At 41.9% G+C, this 17,660-nt stretch overlaps 1 protein-coding gene across 2 annotated transcripts in view; it reads left to right on the top strand.

The window, feature by feature from the left end:
* Window positions 1-17,660, top strand: part of CUNH10orf67 (chromosome unknown C10orf67 homolog) — a 204,254-nt gene that overhangs the window by 136,231 nt on the left and 50,363 nt on the right. For both annotated transcript variants that reach the window (XM_073676507.1, XM_073676506.1), the window contains 3 exons: window positions 739-873; window positions 2,454-2,539; window positions 8,515-8,580. In XM_073676507.1, coding sequence (XP_073532608.1) covers window positions 739-873; window positions 2,454-2,539; window positions 8,515-8,580 — 287 coding nt within the window. The remainder of the gene's footprint in view (window positions 1-738; window positions 874-2,453; window positions 2,540-8,514; window positions 8,581-17,660) is intronic.

Raw genomic sequence — 17,660 nt, 5'->3', positions numbered from 1 at the left:
GTCAGTCAGATTAAATCCCTGGATTAATTAACTATCACTAAGCATAAGATGTAATTTTATTGTTCTCAAGAAAGGCGTCCAGGCCTCTCTTGAACTCATTAAGTGAGTTGGACATCACCACTTCCTCTCCCAGAGAGTTCCTGAGTCTCACGGCTCTGACCGTAAAGAATCCCCTTCTATGCTGGTGCAGGAACCTCCTTTCCTCCAGACGCATAGTGTGCCCCCTCGTCTTTGTCACCATCCTTGGTATAAACAGGTCACTGTTTGATCAGCAGAAGATTATCACTGGAAGACTAGTAAACCTGCTGCCATGTAGTCCTCCATAATCATGAGCTCTGTATAACCTCGCCCCACCACTGATTGGCGGCTTTCTGCCTATGCACAGTGTATACAGAAAGTGGCCAATCAGTGGTGTGGGCAGGGTTATACAGAGCTCAGCATTCAGAGAACTACTAGATCTGCAGCAGAGAAAACAGTGATTTTATCAAAACTACAATGAACAGCCCAGTCAGTGACACATCGCTGGAATCAGAGTCTATGCCCCTACATTTTGCTGCTCTCAGATGGAGTAGTAAATAGCTGGTGACAAATTCCCTTTACTAGCGATGAACCTTGTGCGCAGTAAGCCGTCTCCAGTGCATAATACGTTGATGAATCTGGCTAAAATGTCCAGATCAGACATGATGTTGTTCTCCCACACTTTTTAATAAACACATTTTCTTTTTCTTGTTGTTCCAGCAAGCACAACTACAAAAGAAGAAAGAAGAAAAAGCGCTGCTTGAGATCCAAAGACAAAAACAGGAATTGCTCCTTGAAGAAGAACGGCTGAACAAAATGAAGGAGAAACTGGAGACACCAAAGGTTGATGTGAACGTGAGTCTTAGATTAATCCTCAGTAACTACTAATGTGCAGAAGATATAAAAGTGTAATTTACACCATAGTTATGAGTTTTCTAGGAACAGAGAATGGGAAACTTCATGGCTAATATTCGTGGGTTATAAACCTCAGGCTCTGTGTACATGATGTTGCCAAAAATGTCTATTTTTGAAGTAGAAGATGCTTTAGAAAACTCTCCTTTTCTCTGGCATTTTGTAAAACTTTAACTTTTTTTAGCATGTTTTGCTCATGTCCTGAGCTCTTTTTTGACCATTGACAGTTTTTTTTTCAGCATTTTTGCGGCGACTTTTAAAATGCCGTTTTCTGAACCTTTTTTTAACTCCATTCAGCTGTGAAGAAACCGATAGCGATTTTTGAAGCAAAAAATTGCTGACAAAACGTTCATGGTGTCTTTTTGGCATCTTTTGAGCCTTCCCATTGACTTGTATTGTAACATACAGAGTGTCTTCAGAGCAGAAACCTCCTGAAAAGTGGTCTGCTTACTTTTAACTACTTGTTGTCTTTGGAAATCAGACGCTCAAAGGCCTGAACATGTGAACAGTAATTCAATTTTACATAGAAATGCTTATGTTCATTCTGCTGAGCGTTTCGCTAGCGCTTTTTCAGGTGGGTTATGGAGCCACCCACCTGAAAAAGATGTTTGTCAGCATACCCTAATCAGTGATGTCTCTTCTTCTAGCTTTTGATGGCCATGACTCTTGTATATGGGGAAAGATAGCTGTTAACTAACAGCAGTTCTCTAAGACGTATTGTTATCCATACAAGACCAGCTGAGCTGATGATTGGGAATCGAGTCTTATTTGAGTAAGACGACAAACACTTTGGAGGATCGTAATATAAGACAAAGAAATTTTCTATCATTTCCCATCACAAAAGGAAAACTGCTGCTCTCTGGTTTGGGGGTCTGAGTGATTTACCAGGTTGATTGTGGGACATCTGGATTTTGCTCTAGTTTCTTTATCTCGCAGTTCTCACTCTTTAGGTCCAATTCATTATTACATCTGCGCCTTTTTTTTCTAGTTTCTGGAGTTTTTCACTGTTTTTTATTTGTACCACATTCTTTTAATTTCTGCCTTTTTTAAAGTTTATTTTATATGTTTGTCATTGTGGGTGAAGTTTGGGGATTTCCAGGTGATTTTATTTTGTTGATTCATCAATTGAGACTTTGTTAAAAAGTCGCCAAATTTTTGTGCAAATGAAACTCCAGTCACAACCCTGTAGTGATTTTTTTTTGGACGCTTGAAATTTTTACACACAGTTTGAAACATTTTAGTAGAACATACAACTTTTTGCTCTAAAAAAGTTACAAAAAATTTAGAGCTTTTTTTTATTATTATTTTTCTCAAAATTCCTGAACCACAAGCGCCATTTTGGAGAATTTGGCACAAAAAAAACAAACATCAAGGAATACCAAAAAAAACAAAAAAAGATAAGTGACTTAAAATAAAAAACAGAAATGATGAATTGGGCCCTTTTGTATTACATCATGCAGACTTGTACCAATGTTTCGGTTTATGTCTACCTGGCTTAAAAAAAAGTTTCTTTATGTTATCAGAGCGTGAACACAGACAGAGAGCGGCTACAAGCACAGATCGCAAAGCTTCTAAGTGTGCATGAAGACGATGCAAAAACCATAGAAAGGTACAGAAATTGTGCCAAAAGTTTTGTGTTTTAGATACCTTTTGTGTCTTGCTAGACAAGTGTGTAGAAAAAAGAGAAGGGCATAGAAAGTTGTACAGGACTTGATATTAATGACCTATCCTCATAATAGATCATCAGTATCAGATCGGTGGGCGTCCTACACCTGGCACCCCCACCTAAAAGCTGTTTGCAGGTCCTGTAGCTTCTGGAAGTCAACAGTGTATGAGACCAGGACACCACAGCCATTCTCGTGTAATACAGCTGATCTCCCATTCACTTCAATGCACAAATTTGCTGAAAACAACGGTGCGCAGGTAAAAGGTGACATACGGAAAAGTGACTGCCAAATCTATCGTTTAGCATGAGCCACTGTAGTAAATTTGGTGAATTTTCTCCCTCGTCCAGTGCCCACCACGGCCACAGGATTTTCCTTAATGGATAATGTTTGTATGATTTTTTTTTATTTCAAGGATGCCCATTATTTTTTTTTTTGATTTCCAAAAAACGATATAGTGCCTGTGACCCTAAGGAAATATGTCAGTATATATATGTGTCACGGTACTATTTCAGGATGTCCTGGGGCATGGGGTTCCTTCCCTATCACTCAAGCTAGGAGGCACCCTAGTCTGTCCCTGTTCCCCGGATTACCCTGGAAGGTGGAGACTCTGGGGTCATATACCTTGCTATGCTCCTGACTTACCCTTATCTGTTCCCTCCCCCATCCAGGAAGGTGTGAGGCCAAAGTGTATAAGATTACACTAACCAGACAGACTGGGATAAATGAAAACTGCAATCATACAAAATACACTCACAAAACAGCAGAATGGAACACATGGGGAGGGTAAGGCAGGTAAAACCAAATAGGAAAGAATGAAAATGCAAACAAACTCCACGCAGAAATCTCCAGAACAACTCTCCAACCGCCAACTCCTCCAACTCCAAACCAGGCAGAATGAACTATCACTGGCAATTCCCAAATGCCAGTGGCGGGCATATATTCCAGAGGGGGAGTGTCCAACACAGAACAGCTGAGGCAATCCATGATGGAGAGCTCCAGGAGATCAACTGAACTGATTAACCCTAGCAATGCCAGAGGAAAGAAAACCTGCACTGTTTAGTATGACGGTGAAGCAGTTCTAACCAGTGCAGGAGTTCGGGTAACCAGACGCCGTGAACTTTTGACCCCTCTCTGTCACGGTATACCCATGACAATATGTTTGGGTCTAGTATTTTTACAGCAGTTCAATGGTTCTGAATAGCCATTTCATCCTGATCATAGCCCATATATTGGATTGGGAATAGTAGGGTTTTATTTTGCCACAGTGGTTAAAACCAGGATTGTCTAACGCAGGAGTGTACATCCTTTTCTGGTCTGAGGGCCACATGATTATGTTGAATCAGTCCCAAGGGCTGAAATAAAACTTATAGAGGTATAACCATCTGAGAACTCTCCAGCATATCAAAATGATATGCCATAAAGCAGAGACAGGGCCTATGGGAATAATAGGGGTCAACTTTAACCCCAGTTAGCACTTAGAAGAGAGGAAGGCCAACATGAATGTGTCTCTGCACATTGCAAACTTAAATGTCACAAACTACAATGTAGAGAGACACAAGCATAGATGACCACCTGTAGAGCGTGAATGGCAACCTCTAGAGCATAGATGACCACCTGTAGAGCGTGAATGGCAACCTCTAGAGCATAGATGACCACCTGTAGAGCATGGATGGCAACCTCTAGAGCATAGATGACCACCTGTAGAGCATGGATGGCAACCTCTAGAGCATAGATGACCACCTTTAGAGCATGGATGGCAACCTCTAGAGCAGGGTTCCCCAACTCCAGTCCTCAAGGCCCACCAACAGGTCATGTTTTCAGGATTTCCTTAGTATTACACAGGTGATAATTGCATCACCTGCACAGGCAATAATTCCATCACCTGTGCAATACTAAGGAAATCCTGAAAACATGACCTGTTGGTGGGCCTTGAGGACTGGAGTTGGGGAACCCTGCTCTAGAGCATAGATGACCACCTGTAGAGAGTGAATTGGAACCTCTAGAGCATAGATGACCACCTGTAGAGCATGGATGGCAACCTCTAGAGCATAGATGACCACCTGTAGAGCATGGATGGCAACCTCTAGAGCATAGATGACCACCTGTAGAGAGTGAATGGCAACCTCTAGAGCATAGATGTCCACCTGTAGAGCGTGAATGGCAACCTCTAGAGCATAGATGGCCACCTGTACAGCATGGATGGCAACCTCTAGAGCATAGATGGCCACCTGTAGAGCATGGATGGCCAGCTGTAGAGCATAGATGGCCTCCTGTAGAGCATGGATGGCCAGCTGTAGAGCATAGATGGCCACCTGTAGAGCATGGATGGCCAGCTGTAGAGCATAGATGGCCACCTGTAGAACACATATACATCTTTTTGAAGTAACAAAGAAGGGGAAAGTGGCCCTATTTTCCTAAAATGTATGTGGGACACAGATGACTGCGTGCCACTCCTGTATTTTTGTTATGGAAGCTACATGCAAACAGCCACACACAGTCAATCATTTATGTGACCGGATGGTTGGGGGCCACATGTCGCCCATGGGCCGAAGGGTGTGCACCCCTGGTCTATTGCCTTAACTAGCTCATTTGGTCCCTTCTATCTTGTGACTGTCTCTTGGACGTCCTGTGACCACTGTTTGCTGAGGAAAACTAGACAGTTTTAGAGACATTTTTTATCGAAAGCGATGGGAAGGTAATAGAGATTTTCAACTGAGCAAGTTGAGTAAAATCGTTGAGCGCCAAATAGTAACTTTTAAGTGTAACTATGTAATATATCTTTTTACAGAAATACGTTATGACTCTTTTCCCACACATCAGTCACTTCTCTCCTGCACTAATTATTCACTTTCAAAAAATGCTCAAATCTATATACAAATGCAGTCAAATAATAGATATGGCACTCACCAGTACTACTGAGTGCCGTATCTATTCCTGAAAATCAAACAAGACCAAGCCAAACCAAGTCGGCAAGAAAGAGGGTATGCAATGTTAGGAAAACCAGAGAAAATCCCAGTAACTATATCATTGGTACTGGTTGATTGGGACTATTTCTTCATACTCTATACATCATGATCATTTGAAACTGGATTTTTTGCTAGAATGATATGCTTTACTGTACAGACACCTACATATAGATTCCTAATTGTGGTGGACTATTTAGCATATTCAATTATTTTTCCTATAATAGGGTGAGGATCTTTCCCCACCCCTCCCCCCATGTTGTAAGCGCCTCAAGATGTCTTTTTATCTGACATAATATATATCTGCAACCCTTCTCTCATCAAAAAGACTGCATCTGCTATTTTGACACTTAGGTCTTTATCTAATGATGATTATATTGCTATTAATAGAGAGACCACTAGATGTATACTGACAATATCTAATACCTTAATGCTGAAAGAGCAAGACTACTGCATATATACTGACATCGTCATGTACATATTTAATAGCTTATTGTTATGGAGCCCTCTCTAAAAAGATTCACTGTCAGTTAATATCCTCTATTCTTATGTGAGCGGTCTCCTGATGAACGGAGGTTTGCGGTTCATCTCCATGGTGGTCTCTGAAGTTACGTAATTTGCGTCACAGTTTGATCATTAGACTCAAGTGTGCAGCGTCCAGGGTAGTGCTGGGAATAATTGCGATGGTGCTGCCCGAGATGACTGCGGGTAAATTGGTGTGCGATGGTGTTTGAGCGGTGGAGCGCATATGCGTTCCATGTGCAGGACGATACCGGAAATGCTCATGAGCACGCGACCCGAAGTGACTTAAGATTTGGGTGAAACTATGGGCGTATACAAACCATGGAACGCAGTTTGCCTTCCACGTTTTTTCCGGAAATGACCGCAACTAATTGAGATCTTCCGGGGGGAATTTGAATCATTTGGCGCACATCATTGGGTGAGGAGGTATAAAATGGTGCTATGTGCCTATCTATGCACGGCTATACTATAGGATTGAAGCATTTATTATTGGTGCACCAACTATGGTCTTTCTCCTCTGATAATTTCTGTCCCCTGATGAACCCCAGATTGAGGAGGGGGTGAAATGCGTTGGGACTATTTGGGACTACTTCTAAGGGACACCTTTGCCTATGGGTCTACACCACCTTGAAGGACCAGGAAAGTGGGAGCCCGGATTGATCAGAAACTCTTTGTGAATTCCTAACTGTGAATTTTTATTGGAAGCATATAGCCACCTATTGAGGGGCCTAGAGAATCACTATCTGAGACGCCTGCTGGGACCTTCGGATGGACTAGAGATCAGATAAGTCCATTCCTTTCGCTTCATTCTGACCAATCTATATCTGTTTAAATGTTTGGGGGTTTTTTTGTGTGGTTCTATATATACGGCCCCCACCTATGTGCACTAATGGTGGAGGACTGGTTATAACCTTATTGATAAACATTTATGGGATATATTTCCCTCTGTTTTTTTTTTGTCGCTTTTCCCCCACTAAATGTCAATTATGGCATTACTGATTTTGGTCAACACCTATGAAATATGATTGTGTGTCTGTTTAGGGAGACTTAGGGTCAGACAAGGGACAGCCTCCGTGGAGCGGGGACACCAAACCGTTCGTTAGGTTGAAAACACTCCGCTGTCAGGTAGGGTATTTACCTTATAAGGGCCATATAGGGCTAGCTTGTCTGAATTCTCGGGCATGCTCATCTCTCCCTTATCTCTGTTTTTATTTGATATGTTTAGTTATGATGTGTCCCATTTGGACTATTAAGGACACTTTTAATGGTAATTAATTAAAAGTTAATTTTTATTGGGTATATTCATATCTATTCCTGGACTTCATGTATATGTTACGTTGAAATCTATTCTTTTGGCGTTAGGATACCAAGCGCCTCTTCTTATAGCGCCGACCTAAACCATGCCTTCAGTAAGGAATCAAATGACACCAGCTGCCTATAGAAGTCAATGGAGAGGAGATGGGGTGACGCTGAAGGGAGATAGGAGCAGAGAGACATAAAGAGATACTGCTGGATCTTCTAATGTGGAGAGGAAAACTAATGCAGGATAGAAGTCATATAATGGCCAGAAATAGTGTTATAAGTCATGTACACACCCAACAGCTTATTCTGAAAAGTCACATTAAAGGAGTGTTCTAATCTATTTTTCTTCAGGAACGCACCGCTCCTCTGCCTCGCAGCTTCCTACTTGCCAAGGTGTGGTGTGCTCCTGAAGAGTGACAGTTCGCACCATGGTCACGCCGCTGGTCTGATCTGAGCACTCTCTCATGTTGCAAGCGGAGGCGGCTTTGCTTCCACAGCATGGGGGAAGCTCAGAGGGACTGAAGCTCGTGCGATCCAGTGATTCGTCCAGCTTCAGATTGGTGTGTGCAGGCTCTAAAGCAAAGAATGCTGCCTAGGAAACCGGCCACCTCTGATAGATTGAAAAGGCGATTGGTATACTAAGCAAAAAGCTGTAAACTTTAGAATTACAAATGCCTCCGTTATTGAGAACCGAGAAGATTTTTAGTAAGGCCACGGCCCCACTATCAGTATTTGGTCAGTATTCAATCAGTATTTTTTCTCAGGAGTGGGAGCCAAAACCAGGAGTGGGTGATAAATGTAGAATTGGTGACTTGTTTCTATTATACCTTTTCTCTGATTGTTCCTCACCTGGTTTTGGCTCCCACTCCTGAGAAAAAATACTGACCGAATACTGACCAAATACTGATAGTGGGGCCGTGGCCTAGTAGGTAAAGTGCAAAGTTGCTTATTTTTACAAGCACTTTGCAATTTTAACTATTTAAGAACTTGAGGCAACCCTTTAAAAAAGAGCTGAGCGGCGCTTTGTTGCCATCACATTTGCACAATTTCAGATATTATTCGCCATTGCAATAGTCTGTAATTTAAAGGAGAGATCTTCAAATTTTCATGTGACGTTTTCTTATTTTTAGGTTGCAAAAGGAACTTGAGAGACTCAATAAAACCTGGGAAAAGAAATTTGACATTCTAAAACAAAGGTAAGAGTCCTTTAAATGTTCTTTATTACATACATATACAGTATATATACAGTCATGGCCGAAAGTGTTGGCCCTTAAAATTGTTCCAGAAAATGAAGTACATTGTGAGCCCCAATGGGGACAGTGCTGATAATATCTGTAAATTGTCTGAATTGTAAAGTGCTACAGAATATGTTGGCGCAATATAAGTAAAAAGATTATTATAAAGATTATTATTTCTCGCAGAAAATTATTGTAATTACACATGTTTTGTTATACACATGTTTATTTCCTTTGTGTGTATTGGAACAACTCAAAAAAACTGAGAAAAAAAAAAGCAAATTGGACATGATTTCACACAAAACCCCCCAAAAATGGGCCGGACAAAATTGTTGGCACCTTTGCAAAATTGATGATAAACAACTTTGTTTCAAGCATGTGATGCTCATTCAAACTCACCTGTGGCAAGTAACAAGTGTGGGCAATATGAAAATCACACCTAAAACCAGATAAAAAGGGGAGAATTTGACTCAATCTTTGCATTCTGTGTCTGTGTGTGCCACACTAAACATGGAGAACAGTAAGAGGAGAAGAGAACTGTCTGAGGACTTGAGAACCAAAATTGTTGAGCAATATCAATATTGATGCCAACACTTTTGGCCATGACTGTAATTAGATTGATCAGATATCACATTAAAAGGGTTGTCCACTACTTTAATATTGATGACTAGAAGCTGACCTGCAGTAGATGGGAGCTGCCACTAACAGTGTTCATAGCTGTGATGTTTTCTGGCTCCATACACTCTTTACATCCGGGGTCCATCTGAAGAGATAACAGCTGATCAGTAGGGCTGCCCGGGATCTGACACCCACCAATCTGATATTGATGACCTGTGCTAAGGATCTCAGTATTCGGCCATGGCCCCACTATCAGTATTTGGCCAGTATTCGGTCAGTATTTTTTCTCAGGAGTGGGAGAGAAAACCAGGAGTGGGTGATAAATGCAGAATTGGTGACTTGTTTCTATTATACCATATACTTGTTCCTCGTCTGGTTTTGGCTCCCACTCCTGAGAAAAAATACTGACTGAATACTGACCAAATACAGATAGTGGGATGGTAAAGGTCTTCACTCGACAATTTTTGGAAATCCATAAACTATTGCTGGACAGTGCAGAAGTGTCTGAAATCAGAATAATAATCTGAATTTGTTTTTATTGCCTGACTTGAACTAGACAAATAAACTACTGATCGGTGATTGTTTCTCCTTGAAAGGTTAATAAATAACCTTTGTTGCTTTGTTTTTTATAATTTTCCAAAGTCAGTATATATGTAAATGTGTAAATGATCTCCAAATCCAACTCTAGTTATGTCCTTTTCATGAAACCCGATCACTTATGTAGAACATTATGTTTTTCTTATGTTCATTTTATTAAAAGCTAAAAGGAAGTAATCTGTCAGTGACTGGATGCGTCTCTTTTTGGTGTCAGTCTACACTTTTTGTTTTTGACTTACCACTTTCTGTAAGACATAACTTTTTTTTTTTTTTGGGTTGCTATTGCTTTTTGAGCTCTTGGGGGTTTTTGTCATGTCGATATGTATTATTTTGTGACACGTATAATAACATTTACTTTATGCATATGTTTTTTTTTGTAAAATGCAAAAAAAAAATCTTCTCATCTGCTTTGTTGTTTTTTTTTTTTTTTTTTATGTTTATTGTACATTATACCTTAAATACTATCTTTATTGCACAGGAAATTTTGATTGTGGGGTTACCATTTAATAATTTTTTTTTTGTAATAATGTTCTTTTTTTTATTTACTGTAATTCACTCTTTTCACTTTTACATGCACTAAACCATCAGCATTTTGTTAAACTACTGAGGAATAGCATTGTAAGCAGGCCTCTGTTAGTGTGAATTGTAGCATTAAACAATTTTTTATTATCATTTATTTAATTATCCTCTGTACACTGCAAAGTTATGAATTTTTGTAATATATCACATCATCTTATTTTGCCTCATCGTATACCAAATACGATGTTGTGCTCTATCAGTGCTCGGTTCATGCTCCTTTAGAAGCTGCTTTCAACTGCTGCTCTGCAAAGATCTATGCATTACATACAGTCTGTGTTTGAGCTTCTCTGCTCACCACCCCTATTCTAAAACCAGGGAATTTCTGTACACAGATTTATTTTATTTATTTATTTTACTCACTTATATAGCACCATTAATTCCACAGTGCTTTACCGACATTATGGGCACTGTCCCCATTGGGGCTCACAATCTACATTCCCTATCAGTATGTCTTTGGAATGTGGGAGGAAACCGGAGAACCCGGAAGAAACCCACACAAACACGGGGAGAACATACAAACTCCTTGCAAATGTTGTCTTTGATGGGATTTGAACCCAAGATCCCAGCGCTGCAAGACTGCCGTGCTAACCACTGAGCCACCGTGCCGCCCCACAGATTGTTTGAGTATAGTGTTTGAAGCTTTGCTAAGCAGCAGTTGAAAGCCATTCTTAAAGGAGCATGAACTAGGCATTGAAACAGCACTGCAGCACAGTGTTTGGGAGAGAAGGAAGAAAAATGAGATCATGAAGTATATTATAAAATATTATAACTTTACAAAGCCTGGAGAATAATTAAATCAAAGAAAAAACTTTAGTTACTCTTTAAGTATAAAAAGTGGTTAACATACAGTAAATGTTGTACATGCAGTATCTGACACACGCAGTGAAGCACGATGTACTGCGCATGCGTCGGATACTGCTTAACCCTTCCCAGGGAGCAACAGTTCGGCAGGTCTAAATATCGAGCATGTCTATGTGACTTTTTTCAGATTTCTCATCCAAACACTGGAATACCCCTTTAATGCTATAACTATTGACGAGGACATAATTAAAATGCTATTCACCAGCTGTTTAACAAGGTGTCGGTTCCTTTTAAATAATTTTATTATTATAATTTTTAAATAGTTAAAAAAGAAATAAAAATGCAAGGGGAGGATTAGGTGGGGTCCATTATTCTGTATGGAGGACTATGTGGGGCCCATTATTCTGTATGGAGGACTATGTGGGGCCCATTATTCTGTATGGAGGATTAGGTGGGGTCCATTATTCTGTATGGAGGACTATGTGGGGTCCATTATTCTGTATGGAGGACTATGTGGGGTCCATTATTCTGTATGGAGGACTATGTGGGGTCCATTATTCTGTATGGAGGACTATGTGGGGTCCATTATTCTGTATGGAGGACTATGTGGGGTCCATTATTCTGTATGGAGGACTATGTGGGGTCCATTATTCTGTATGGAGGACTATGTGGGGTCCATTATTCTGTATGGAGGACTATGTGGGGTCCATTATTCTGTATGGAGGACTATGTGGGGTCCATTATTCTGTATGGAGGACTATGTGGGGTCCATTATTCTGTATGGAGGACTATGTGGGGTCCATTATTCTGTATGGAGGACTATGTGGGGCCCATTATACTGTATGGAGGACTATGTGGGGCCCATTATTCTGTATGGAGGACTATGTGGGGCCCATTATACTGTATGGAGGACTATGTGGGGCCCATTATTCTGTATGGAGGACTATGTGGGGCCCATTATTCTGTATGGAGGACTATGTGGGGTCATTATTCTGTATAGAGGACTATGTGGGGCCCATTATACTGTATGGAGGACTATGTGGGGCCCATTATTTTGTATGGAGGACTATGTGGGGCCCATTATTCTGTATGGAGGACTATGTGGGGTCCATTATTCTGTATGGATGACTATGTGGGGTCCATTATTCTGTATGGAGGACTATGTGGGGTCCATTATTCTGTATGGAGGACTATGTGGGGTCCATTATTCTATATGGAGGACTATGTGGGGTCCATTATTCTGTATGGAGGACTATGTGGGGTCCATTATTCTGTATGGAGGACTATGTGGGGTCCATTATTCTGTATGGAGGACTATGTGGGGTCCATTATTCTGTATGGAGGACTATGTGGGGCCCATTATTCTGTATGGAGGACAATATGGGGCCCATTATACTACATGGAGGACTTTGTGGGGCCCATTTTTCTGTATGGAGGATTATGTGGGGCCCATTATACTGTATAGAGGACAATGTGGGGCCCATTATACTGTATGGAGGACTATGTGGGGCCCATTATTCTGTATGCAGGATTATGTGGGACCCATTATTCTGTATGGAGGACTATGTTGGACCCAATATACTGTATGGAGGACTATGTGAGGCCCATTATTCTGTATGGAGGACTATGTTGGGCTCAATATACTGTATACTAGTTGGCCCGCAACTTTGTCCAAGTTTTTCATTTTGGCCCTCTGCGTGTTTGAGTTTGACATCCCTGCTCTAGTCTCAGTGATGACATCCCAACCACCAGTCTCCTGACTCTGCAGTCAATCAGTGGCCGCTGACGTCATCACTTGTGATCCAGCAGAGACCAGCAAAATGGCCATGCTGGAATAGTGGGTGGATTCCTGGGGTGAGTATGGCTTCTTCTCTTTTTTTATCTGGATGGCTTCCCAGGGGCTAGAGAACCCCTTTAATCTTTAAAGAGAACCTGTCAGGAGCATTTTACTTCTGAAACTAGTGGCATATTGTAGTAATCCAATATTTCAGCACTGAGAAATCAAGCTTTAAAGCCACATGCAAATTAGCCTGCAGTTTCATTTGGAGTGTGTCTATGTAATTGGGAGCACGCCCTCAATGCATTTCCAGGCCAATTTGCATGTGATTTCAAAGCTTTATTTCTCAGTGATGACACATCAGATTACTACAAAATCTTTTTTACTGTTATATTACAACCTATACAGCCATACAAGTAGTTTCAGTAGTGAAAATCCTCCTGATAGATTCCCTTTAAATCTCTCAAGCCTATCAGTGGATCAGATTAGAAGACATCCTTGTAAGGTTCCTTCTGCACCCTCTTTCTTAGGCCACGGCCCCACTATCAGTATTTGGTCAGTATTCAGTCAGTATTTTTTCTCAGGAGTGGGAGCCAAAACCAGGAGTGGGTGATAAATACAGAATTGGTGACTTGTTTCTATTATACCTTTTCTCTGATTGTTCCTCGCCTGGTTTTGGCTCCCACTCCTGAGAAAAAATACTGACCGAATACTGATAGTGGAGCCGTGGCCTAAGGGTGTATTTACACTATCTAAAAAGGCTGCCAATCACCCTGTACTCCAGAAAAACGCTTGTTTGTCTGGTGAGATGATTTTTAAGATTGCTTAAAAATCATCATTCTCGGCAGCACCCCGTCCTGTGTGAACAGGATGATGTGCTGCCGAGAACAGTGCTCTTTTAGGCCCACAGAATGATCTTGTAAACAATGGTTTTTGCACGTTGAAGTCCAGTTGGCCAATGTAGACAGGCTGCTAAACGATCACCATTCGGCTTACATGTGCGGCGTGCTGGAGCAGTTGGCCTGGCGTCTGATTGCACCTTTCTAAGACTAGTTTAAAGTGGAAGTGATTTTTTTTTTTGTGGTGAATGGCAGTCAACCGAATGGTGTTTTGGACAACCATTTCCTCCCCCAATTTAGCTGATGCGCGCTCAGCTTGGCTGGGCATGCATGTGTATTTCCGTTAGAAGGCCAGTTTGACAGTAGTTTATCTCCCGGGAGAGGGAAGGGTCAGGCATGGTGAAAGCCAACATTCTCGATCCTTGCTTTCCTCTACCTTTGCATTGAAGGACCAAATATTAGATAGAAGCAGGTTGATGGTTGAACAACCTTTGTCTGATTGGCAAACAGTTCTTTTTGTCAGCATGGCCATTCACATTTGTGTCCATATTGGCTGCTACAGTCGTAAAAAGAAAGACAATTCTGGGCTCGTTCTTTCAAGAAAAAGACAAAAAGATCTAGTTAATGGACCAGTGGTCGCACGTGCTCAGTAGTGTTGAGCGAGTATGTTCTATTAACCCTTTCGCCGAGTATGCTCGGGCCGAGCTCCGAGTATTTATAGCTGCTCGGTGATCTGGTTGAATCGCTCCCGTGTGCATGATTTGCGACTGTTTGACAGCTTTATTACATGTGAAGAATGTCTATTTCTTACACATTCCTCACATGTAATAAAGCTGTCAAACAGTTGCAAATCATGCACACGGGAGCGATTCAACCAGATCACCGAGCAGCTGTAAATACTCGGAGCTCGGCCCGAGCATACTCGGACAGAACATACTCGCTCAACACTAGTGCTCAGTAATGCTTTCTTTGCACAGCGGATTTTGAGCCTCTTGTTCTCATGATCGGTGGTGGTCCCAGCAGAAATCATACAATTAACATCTATCTAGGGCAGTGTTCCCCAATTCCAGTCCTCAAGAGCCACCAACAGGTAATGTTTTCAGAATTTTGTTAGTATGACCATGCTAAGGAAATCCTGAAAACATGACCTTGAGGACTGGAGTTGGGGAACCCTGATCTAGGGAATAGGTGATAAATGTTGCTTACGGAACAAGCTCTTTATCACATATTCCCTAGATAGATGTTAAATGTATGATTTCTGGGGGTCTGACTGCAGGGACCACCACCGATCATGAGAACAAGAGGCTGAAAATTCGCTGTGTAAAGAAAGCATTACTGAGCACATGCGACCACTGCTCCATTAATTGCCCATTAACTATAGAAGTTATAGATGGAGTAGTGGGAACACATGCTCACTAATGTTTTATTCACACAAGGTGCTTTGGGCCCCTGTTTTTGAGATCAGTGGGGGTCCCAGCATCCAGGCCCCCAGAAAATCATTCATATATCATGTATCCTGTGAATAGTTGATAAATGTTGTTTTTGGGACAACTCCTTTAATGTTTATGAGAAATCCCCATCTGTGACTGTGCTCATAACTACAAGAATGAGCCCCTGATGGTATTATTGCAGGTTCACATCACTCAGACATGTTCTTCAGATTAGTTGAGGAATGATTGACTAATCACACTAGTGTCGCTGTCTTGATGGGACACCTAGTGAACTGCGGTCCTTGTGGTATGGCATCCGCCATCAGGGCGAGATAAGTAAGACAGCTTTATGATTTGTGGTGCATGCGATAAGCCAGAGGATACCTGTTGTCCTTTATCTCCCTCTTGCTTTATAAGCTCCCGATTTGCTTGTTTGCGCTTTGAGTCATATTTTCCCTTTCATTATCTTTTCCCTTATTAAACATTGTTCAACTGTGTCAACGCTGGGACACCATGTCTGGAATAGAAAGGTTCCTGTGTTTTGGTTCTACTTTACACTCATATTCACGCTGTTGTCCAGCCTGCACAAAAATGTTAGAAAAAGAGACACAAATTTTATACAGCTTTATTGATACTTTATTAAGTGCTATTTTCAGGCAATTTGGTTTTACAGATCATGAAGGTCATTATATACAGTACAGACCAAAAGTTTGGACACACCTTCTCATTTAAAGATTTTTCTGTATTTTCATTACTATGAAAATTGTACATTCACACTGAAGGCATCAAAACTATGATTTAACACATGTGGAATTATATACTTAACAAAAAAGTGTGAAACAACTGAAAATATGTCTTATATTCTAGGTTCTTCAAAGTAGCCACCTTTTGCTTTGATGACTGCTTTGCACACTCTTTGCATTCTCTTGATGAGCTTCAAGAGGTAGTCACCGGAAATGGTTTTCACTTCACAGGTGTGCCCTGTCAGGTTTAATAAGTGGGATTTCTTGCCTTATAAATGGGGTTGGGACCATTAGTTGTGTTGTGCAGAAGTCTGGTGGATACACAGCTGATAGTCCTACTGAAAAGACTGTTAGAATTTGTATTATGGCAAGAAAAAAGCAGCTAAGTAAAGAAAAACGAGTGGCCATCATTACCTTAACCGGTTCCCGACCGCCCACTGTACATAAACGTCGGCGCTTGCTGGGCTCTGTGCAGCGCCGACGTTTAAAAACGGTGGGTGGTCCCGCAGCGCTCAGGACCCCCAGGGTCCTGCTAGCGCTGCGGTACCGGTTCAGAGCGTTAGCTCTGACATGTGGCATCATGGGGACCTGATTGGATCAGGTCCCCATGATGTTAACCTGTTCCTATCTTCTAGATGCCGCGATCCATAGCGATCGCGGCTTTTAAAAGATAGTGACAGCCGGTGGTCGGCGATCGGGACCACCACATACCTTACCAGTGGCGGGGATCCCAGTGCTGTGACCTCTGACATCATCGAGACCTGATTGGCTCAGGTCTCGATGATGTCAGCGTCACACCAGCCAATCAGAGAGATCACCAGGGAAGTTTGTTTTAGCAACAAACTTTCCCGGGCAATCTGCCTGATAAATACATTGTTTCTCCTCCGATCTCAGTGAGAGAGCAGAGGAGAAACACTGTGACAAGAGCTGTGTCAGCCTTGCCACTGTGAAAGTGAAAAATAAAAATCAAAAAATAAAGTAAGGTTAGGGTTAGTCAGTCTGTCAGATCAGTCAGTCCTGTCAGTCAGTCAGTCCTGTCAGTCCTGTCAGTCAGTCAGTCCTGTCAGATCTGTCAGTCAGTCAGTCCTGTCAGATCAGTCAGTCATGTCAGTCAGTCAGTCCTGTCAGATCAGTCAGTCCTGTCAGTCAGTCAGTCCTGTCAGATCAGTCAGTTCTGTCAGTCAGTCAGTCAGTCCTGTCAGATCAGTCAGTCCTGTCAGTCAGTCAGTCCTGTCAGATCAGTCAGTCCTGTCAGTCAGTCAGTCCTGTCAGATCAATGAGTCCTGTCAGATCAGTCAGTCCTGTCAGTCAGTCAGTCCTGTCAGATCAGTCAGTCCTGTCAGATCAGTCAGTCCTGTCAGATCAGTCAGTCCTGTCAGTCAGTCAGTCCTGTCAGATCAGTCAGTCCTGTCAGTCAGTCAGTCCTGTCAGTCAGTCCTGTCAGATCAGTCAGTCCGGTCAGTCCAGTCCGGTCCCGTCCTTTCAGTCCGGTCCGTTCAGTCCGGTCCGTTCAGTCCAGTCAAAAAATATAAAAATAAAATGGCCCGTCAGACTTATACCGCAGAGGAGGTGTATGCCCTGCTATGTTCTGACCCTGATGACAGTGCAATCTCAGATAGAGATGTGGATTTTGAGGGCTTTAGTAGCGGCGACACTG

This window comes from Phyllobates terribilis, unplaced genomic scaffold (genome assembly GCF_046119375.1).
Source record: "Phyllobates terribilis strain yellow unplaced genomic scaffold, ASM4611937v1 Scaffold_4__5_contigs__length_816908805, whole genome shotgun sequence".
NCBI lineage: Eukaryota > Metazoa > Chordata > Amphibia > Anura > Dendrobatidae > Phyllobates > Phyllobates terribilis.
This window is presented reverse-complemented; position numbering and strand designations above follow the sequence as displayed.